At 36.7% G+C, this 9,009-nt stretch overlaps 1 protein-coding gene across 1 annotated transcript; it reads left to right on the top strand.

Moving 5' to 3' along the window:
- Positions 1-577: 577 nt before the first annotated feature.
- On the top strand, positions 578-8,456 carry LOC128039982 (uncharacterized). Its single transcript, XM_052628938.1, has 8 exons — positions 578-745; positions 4,590-4,647; positions 4,828-5,082; positions 5,196-5,500; positions 5,720-5,866; positions 6,301-6,420; positions 8,115-8,255; positions 8,433-8,456. The coding sequence occupies exons 1-8, from the start codon at positions 578-580 to the stop codon at positions 8,454-8,456; spliced, it is 1,218 nt and encodes a 405-aa protein (XP_052484898.1).
- The last annotated feature ends 553 nt before the right edge of the window (positions 8,457-9,009 follow it).

The raw sequence follows: 9,009 nt of genomic DNA, 5'->3' as shown, positions 1-9,009 counted from the left end.
TTTTAAATAGCAAAGGTTCATGATTATTTTCAAAAAGCGAAAGTTAAATTCATAACTATTTTATGTAACATTTCCAGATTCAGCCATAAAGTCTAGGCTGAGTTTGGGGTGTTACATTGTATATTTGAATCTCACCAGAAAATTCGAAGATAAGAAACAAAAGATTAGTGCAAAAATAGCTCGACATTGTGGGAAGAGAATGTCTAGACTATTCTACAAATTTACAGTTTCATCAAATTCGTGCAAATATAAGAAGATGATACTTGTAAATAATAAAGACGAGGAGACTATGATCGTGCTTTATTGCTCAACTAGAAATGTAAACGTTAAACCAGTTGAGTTGTTTGCTGAGTTAGCGGATGTGAAGTTCGTTTAAAATGCCACTTCATTAAGTCAACAATATGAAATTCAAGACCCGTGTACGAAGGTTCTGAAAGTATTTGTTGCTAGGTGATCATTGATACATGAGTTTGACTTTGATCTGAATGTTGGATGGGAAAAACAATTTTATTATAGAAGGGCATATTCATGGGTTGAAAATCTGCACCATGGTCTGACTACGTATAACAACCCTAATATGAGTCCCTATTTGCAAATACATCCGGTGGTGATTGATACTGATGCAGATGGTGAAGGACCCGATAATAATGGTCATTCTGATAATGAGGGTGAAGATTTTAGTGACCCCGATTTTGATGAGCTTTTGGATGATATTGACGATGAAGGCGCGGACGAGGGTGAAAATGTACACACCCTTCGGTAGGGAACCTGAGTCATGGCATTGTCATACTTAATGACCTTGAGGCCCACATGTTAAATATAGATTCCGATGGGACGCATGAACCTGAATTCCCTAAGTACTCAGATACAATTCCTTCTCACTAGTTGGCGGTAGATTCCGAATTGGAAGAGTTGTTTGTAGGCCAATAATTCGCGAACAAAGAGGACTACGTATTTGTCATCAAGCAATATAGTATGAAAGTGTCGGTGGATTACAAAGTCGTTAAATCTACACCAACATTATGTGTTGGGGAGCGTTGGAAGTTTGCAAAATGGTGCAATTGGAGGATACGAGCTGCATTTATCCAGAGGTTGCAACTGTGAGAAATTCAAAAATTTGAAGGGCCTCAAACATGCATTGTTGCACGTATGACGCAAGACCATTGCAAACTTGATGCCAAAACAATTTGTAACTGCATCCTGCCACTATTGAAAAACATGCCCACCATTCCTATACCAATCTTCATTGTCGATGTGCAACCTTGGTTTTAGTACAGAGTGTCGTACAGGAAAGCACAGTGGGCTAAACAGATGGTTATGGAGTAGTTATACAGAGATTGGGATGCGTCGTACAACAAACTTTAGCGGTGGTTAGTCGCGATGCAGGAATACGTATCAGGTACTTGTTGGAAAAAATTCAGTTTGAAAATGGTTTTCTTTCACAACAAAAAATAAAACATTTTAAAAACTGAGCCAGTTTGTGATATTTATAGTAATAAACCCTTTACCGAAATTGCACTTGTGTTTTTGGCTAGATAAATCTTTATCATTCTCGGCTTTCAACCGAACGATATTTTTAGCTATTCTTATACTAGTAACTGCTTCGAGCGTGGGCTCGAACAGTTCAAATAAAATATATAAAAAAATAGTTTCATTTACTCTCAGTGTGAAAGAAATATCTCTCTCAATAGAAATTGATAACATGTTAAATTTGCATGATTTTTTGTGTTTAAATCGGTTAATTCTTGAATTAATCCCAGTTGAATTAGTAATTTTATGTTTTAATCTTGTCAGTGATGCAATTAGTATGCTATGAGTTAAAAACGAGCAGAAAAGGACCAATTTACAACACAATCAATAAAGTGGGGCCGAATAAAAAAGTGGAAATAGCCAAGGACTCATCAGATTTCTTTTGACTTTGTAAAAGCCAAAATTATAAAAAATTGGATTTTAATTTTTTTATGAAATTTTAATTATGTATTGGGTGATTAAGCCAAATTTAGTAAGTGATATGCATATAAATAAGGCTTTAATGTAGCTTGGGAGACACACTAGACACTTGATTTCATTTGGATTAAATAAGAATTATTTTATTTCCTTTCCAAATTCATGCGTCAATAGCTACAACAATTCCATTTTCATTTCCTAGTTTTTACAAAATTTGTCTAATTGCTTTCCAAGTCCATTCCCTTCTCAATTTCCATCATTTTCATTCAAATTCAATCCATAGCCAACCAAAGCATGATTAAATCCATGCTTCACTAAATACCAACTTAGCTTTAGGCCAGTATTCTTTCCGGTCTAGAATTGTGAGATATGTATCCGTACTAAAAATCCTTCCAATCGGTATTCACATTTTTCCTAAGTATCGAGATTGACAACTTATCCATTAAAGTTAACTCGATTTCAAGTCAAAAAGTACACGTTGGGTTGTAGTCGTGCTTGGCGGACAGTTGAGGAAATGAGTCGGCATGTTGTTTGAATCTCTAAGAACAAATCAAAGGAGAAGTGATTGAGTTTAAACAACTCACGCGATTGAGGTCGCTAATTCGAGTTCGGTTCTTTAGAGCGCAAGACTGCTGGAATCTTAAATCGGGAACGTGTGTATCTCAATTAGATAATCGATAAGGATTGGTTTGCAGGTCTTATCGGGACTAGCTACGAGAGGAAAAATGGGCGGTTAAGACGTTCTTAACTGTTATAACCAGCTTATTGTTTCGAGGAGAAAATTAATTTTTGAGGATTGATTCTAAATCTGGGTTCTTTAGAGCGCAAGACTGCTGGAATCTTGAATCGAGAACGTGTGTATCTCAATTAGATAATCGATAAGGATTGGTTTGCAGGTCTTATCGGGACTAGCTACGAGAGGAAAAATTGGCGGTTAAGACGTTCTTAACTGTTACAACCAGCTTATTGTTTCGAGGAGAAAATTAATTTTTGAGTATTGATTCTAAATCTGGGATCCACCGAGTCTAGGACTAAGGCTTATTATCTCTCTTTACAAAATCTAAATTTATTTCCCAATTTAATTTATTTCCAATTTATTTTAATTGTTTATTTATGCTGTTTCATTTATTTAATTTCTAAACATTTCAAAACTCCCATGATTTATTTGTTTATTTTTCAGTAGGTCCATTTAGAATTGTGGGCACAACTATTGCCACGATTATCGAGACGACAGAAAATTTGATCACAAGTTAAATGCAAAAGTTTATTATAATACCAATCCCTGTAGACTCGACCCTACTACCACTCTTTATTACTATTTAGAGTTATTTTTGTAGGAATTGTTTTTGGTAGTTTCGATGTCTATCAAATTTTGGCGCCGTTGCCGGGGATGGGAGATATTTTCTAATTTTTGTTTGTTTACCTTATGACCAAATTAGAAACGGGAACTCTAGAGTTTGAACCAGAATTTGAGAAGTTGGCCCTACAACTGCGAAGAGAAACCATTCGACATGGTACATAACCAAATCCAGGATTCGAAACCATATCTTACACCGAGGAAATTTTCTCGTTTGACAAACCAAATGAGATGGCTGAACAAACTATACGCTAACTCATAGCGGCACCGGATGAACAACAACCCTTATGTATAACCTATCCGACGGGAGGTACGCTATACAAGTTAAAGTTGGGTTTAATTCATTTACTACCCACCTTTCGTGGACTACAAGACGAAAATTCACACACCCATCTTAAAGAATTTAATATGGTGTGCATAAGCATGAAGCTTCAGGGAATAATCGTAGACCAAATTAAACTTTGTGCTTTTCTTTTCTCATTAGCTGAGTCTGCTAGAGAGTGGCTATTTTATTTACCCCTAAGATCTGTCAACACATGGTCTGACATGTCTCATTTTTTTCTTGACAGGTTCTTCCCTATAGCTCGAGTGGCTGAACTAAGGAGGGACATCGTAAGAATCAGTCAGAATGAGACTTTCTGGGAGCGGTACAAAAAGTTGTGTGCAAGTTGCCCATAACATGGACTAACTGAATAGTCACTATTGCAGTATTTCTATGAGACTTTTCTCCCAATGGAAATGAAAATGATAGATGCTGTAACTGGAGGGTACTAGTTAATATGACTCTTTAGAAAGCATGAGAGGTGATTTTGACAATGGCTGCTAACTCTCAACAATTTCGACTTGTTATAGAACCTATGAGACGGGTTCACGGGTTAAGTTCTCTATCTTTAAAAGAAAAAATTGATAAGTTGACTAACGTATAAAATTTGCTTACAGATAAAATGGGCCTAGTATGGTTGTGTGAAATTTGCGCTAAGCTAGACTACCCAATGGATTCATGTCCAATTTTACATGAGGATTTGACAGAACAAGCAAATGTTGTCGAAAACTTTCCAAGACCGCCTCAAAGGTGATATGACCCCTACTCAAACTCATATAATGTGGGGTGAAAAATCACCCAAATCTAAGTTATGGGTCCAATCTTCGGTTCAATCAACCTTACCAACAAAGACCGCCTCCAAATCAATAATTACCACCCTTAAAGTCATCTTTAGAAGCCATAGTGGAAAGGCTAGCAAATAGTATAGAGAAGTTTTAGCAAAAGGCTGACATGCAATTGCAGGAGTTAGATGAGCAAGTGAGCAAGCTTGTGCTCATGGTTAGTCGTTTGGAGTCCCAAGGTAAGCTACAGTCCCAAACTGAGCCTAATCCTTGATACAATGTAAGTGCTATGACATTAAGGAGTGGGAAGGTTTTGGAGCCCGTACCTGGCACGAGTTGTGCCCACGACGTTGCTTGAGATAAGGAGAAACTTGACACAAAGGCTCCAGTAGAGTTAGCACCACAAAAATCATTTGCAGTACCACCTCCGTTTCCTGGAAGACTTGTCCAATTCAAAAAGGAACGAGAAGAGAACGAGACCCTTAACACTTTTCGAAAGGTAGAAATCAATATACCTCTTCTTGATGGAATTAAGCAGATTCCACGATATGCAAAATTCTTAAAAGAATTATGCACGAGTAAGAGGAAGCTCCTGGGTAATGAAAAGGTAAGTGTTGGAGAAAATGTCTCTGCCGTTCCACAAAGGAAAATACCACTCAAATGTAAGAACCAATGTATGTTTTTCATATATTGTAAATAGGTAGTGTCGGTATTAAAAAAGTAATGTGTAACTTAGGCACATCAACTAATGTTATGCCTTTGTCAGCTTATAAACTACTTAACGCAGGTCCTTTGAAGGAAACATGTGTAATTATTCAGCTTGCAGATAGATTTATAGTGCATCCGGAGGGAGTGCTGAAACACATTCTTATTAAGGTAAACGAACTAATATTTCTTACAGACTTTTACATTATCGACATGGAGGATGACAACTCAGCCAATTCATCTAACATACTTCTTGGGAGGCCATTCTTGAGTGCCGTACAAATGAAGATTGATGTACGAAGTGGGATACTCAATATGGAGTTTAATGGGGAAGTGGTGAAATTTAACGTTTATGAGGCCATGAACCGCCCTAGCATGATTTCTAATGTTTCTAATATTGATATAATTAAGCCTTTAACTGAATTACATTTAAAATATCATGAAGAGGATGAATTATGAACTATTCTTTGCAGAAATCTAGACTTTGATGCCATGGAAGAACTAGAGAAGTGGATAACTATTGAGACACCGCAGTTATGGAAAAATTCAAGTAAAATTTTTGAATTGTCCCATTCACAAACTAAGCTTTTACCATATGTTTTGCAGGATCCAAAGTTGGAACTCAAACCACTTCTGGACCATTTGAAGTACGCTTTTCTCAGCGAAAGAAATACCTTACCAGTAATAAACTTGAGTAAACTCTCAAAGGTAGAAGAGGAAAACTTGGTACGAGTTCTTAGAGATTATAAAGAGGTAATCGGGTGGATGATAACCGACATTAAGGGTTTGAGTCCCTCGACTTGCATGCACAAAATTCAAGTTGTAGAGAATGCAATTCCCAAAAGAGAGGCTCAAAGGTGTCTCAATCCGCCCATGATGAAAGTGGTAAGGAAAGAAGTTCAAAAGTTACTTGATGTTGGGATGACCTAGCCCATTTCTGACAGTAATTGGGTCAGCCCGGTCCATGTAGCACCAAAAAAATTGGTGTGACCGTAATTGAGAATTCAGTAGGTGAGATGGTTCCCACCCGGGTCTAAAATGGGTGGAGAGTCTGCATCGATTACAAGAAGTTGAAGTTTTTAACTCAAAATGATAATTTTCCACTTCCTTTTATTGACCAGATGTTAGAACGTTTAGCTGGGATATCTCATTATTGTATTCTTGATGCTTACTCAGTTTTTTTCCAGATTCCAATAGCACCAGAGGATCAAGAGAAGACGACGTTTACGTGTCTATTCAGTACGTTTGCTTACAGATGGATGTCATTCAGACTTTGCAACGCATCAGCCACATTTCAAAGGTGGATGGTAATTATATTTTTCGACTACATCGAGAAAATAATTAAGGTATTCATGAACGACTCTACTGTGTATGGCGAGTCTTTTGAGGTGTGTTTGTCAAATCTTGCAAAAATTCTGGAAAGATGCCTAGAATTTAAAATTGTTTTAAATTATGAGAAATGTCATTTTATGGTGGTTAAAGGATTAGTTCTAGGTCATATCATCTCTGTTGAGGGAATTTCTGTTGATAAAACAAAAATCGACATTATTAACCCACTTCCATACCCCACAACTGTGAGGGAGATTCATTCTTTCCTTGGTCATGCAGGTTTCTATAGACAGTTCATTAAAGACTTTTCAAAAATTGTGCAACCACTTTGTAATATTTTATAGAAGGACAAGGAGTTCGAGTTTAACCAATCATGCAGGGATGTATTTGACAAGCTCAAACATAAGCTTATTTCGACACCCATCGTTCAACCATCAAATTGGAACTATCCTTTTGAAATAATATGTGACAGAAGTGACCATAGCGTAGGAGTAGTCCTTAGGCAAAAAATTGAGAAAGAACCACACGTTATCTCCTATGCATCTAGGACCTTGGATGCTACCCAAAGCAATTACTCAACCACTAAAAAAGAGTTTCTAGCTATAGTTTTTGCTTTGGAAAAATTCTATTCATATTTATTAGGGACTAAGATTGTTGTTTTCTCTGACCATGTAGCTCTTAAATATTTGATCAAAAAAAGGAAGTAAAATCGAGGCTTATTAGATGGATATTACTTTTACAAGAGTTCGATCTCGAAATAAATGATTAGAAAAAATGTGAAAATTTGGTACCTGACCATCTGAGCCAAATACCTCCATCAAAGGATGTCACACCGCTTAAAAACGATTTTTCGGATGAAAGTCTATTTGCTACTCAGACAATTTTCTCTTGGTATGCAGACATGGAAAATTACCTTACTACAGGTATAGTCCCTTTTAATTTATCATGATCTGAAAAAGATAAGATCAAACATGAATCGCGATACTATATTTGGGACGACCCCTACCTTTGAAAATACTATTTCGATCAGGTAATTCGACGTTGCGTTTCAGAAACTGAGGTAAAATCGATTCTATCTTTTTGTCATTCTTACGCATGTGGTAGACATTTTGGACCTAAATGAACCGTGCATAAAGTACTTGAGTGTGGACTATATTGGCCAAATATTTTTCGTGATGCATATTTGTTTTGTAAAACATGCGAAAAGTGTCAAGGGTAAGAAACTTGAGTCGAAAAATAAAATGCATCTAACTCTTATACATGTCTATGAAATATTTGATATATGGGGCATCGATTTTATGGGACCTTTATATATATGGGGCATCGATATATGGGGTATCTAACTTGTAGTTGACTATGTGTCAAAATGGGTGGAAGCTAAAGCCACTTGTCGTGCTGATGCCAAACGGTTGTGGATTTTCTAAAGAGTTGAATTTTTTTCCAAATTTGGCACACCACGAGCATTGATCAGCGATTGGGGAACACATTTTTGTAATAAGGTGATCGACACACTTTTGAAAAAATATAGGGTAGTGCAACCAGTCGCTACGACTTACCACCCTCAATCAAACGGTCAAGCGAAAGTGTCAAATCGAGAAACAAGTTGATTTTGGAGAAGATCGTTAAGCCAGATAGAAAAGATTGGAGTTTGCAACTAAATGATGCACTGTAGGCGTATCATACAGCTTATAAAGGACCCATAGGCATGTCTCCTTATCGACTAATTTTTGGTGAACCGTGTCATCTTCCTGTAGAACTAGAACATAAAGCGTTTTGGGAGTTAAGCAATGCAACATGGAGCTGGAAGCTACAGGTAAGTATCGTAAGTTACATATTGAGGAACTTGAGGAAATTCGACGAGAAGCGTATGACAATGCCCAAATTTATAAGGATAAGGTCAAGGCATACCATGATCAAAAGATAACCCGTAAACAATTTGTGGTAGGACAAAAAGTATTACTTTATGACCCTACATTAAGAATTTTTGCAGGTAAGCTCCGAACCAAGTGGTTAGGGACTTTTGTTGTTACTCACGTATTCCCACATGGTGTAGTTGAGGTTAAAAGCGAAGAATCCAGAAAAAATTTCAAGGTCAATAGACAGTGGTTGAAGCCTTTCTATGAAAATTTTCAAGTCCACATAGTTGAGGAATTATTCCTCGAAGAGTCGGTTGAATAAATTCCCAGGTCGTCGAGCTAATGACGTTAAACAATAGCGCTTTTTGGGAGACAACCCAAATTTATTTTCATTTATTTAATTTTAAGCTTTAGTAGGATTTAGGTTGAAAATAAAATAAATAATTTTTTATTTAATCCAGTTAATGTGATATTTTTAGGAACATAATGGAGGTCTTGAATTTTTTGAAAACCGGATATTGATGGTGGTGTGGGCACGCCATGCTAGGTGCTGACATTTATTTCCCTACAAACGAAACTCAACATCCTTAACCCAAATAAAAACCCTAACGCTGATAACATCGTTAGAAACACATGGGGAGTATTCTTAACCTTTGTCTTTACTTGTTGTTTGGGTTACTCTACTTTATTGCATATAAAACATGCTTGAGG

The sequence above is a fragment of the Gossypium raimondii genome, chromosome 3 (genome assembly GCF_025698545.1).
Source record: "Gossypium raimondii isolate GPD5lz chromosome 3, ASM2569854v1, whole genome shotgun sequence".
Taxonomy (NCBI): domain Eukaryota; kingdom Viridiplantae; phylum Streptophyta; class Magnoliopsida; order Malvales; family Malvaceae; genus Gossypium; species Gossypium raimondii.
This window is presented reverse-complemented; position numbering and strand designations above follow the sequence as displayed.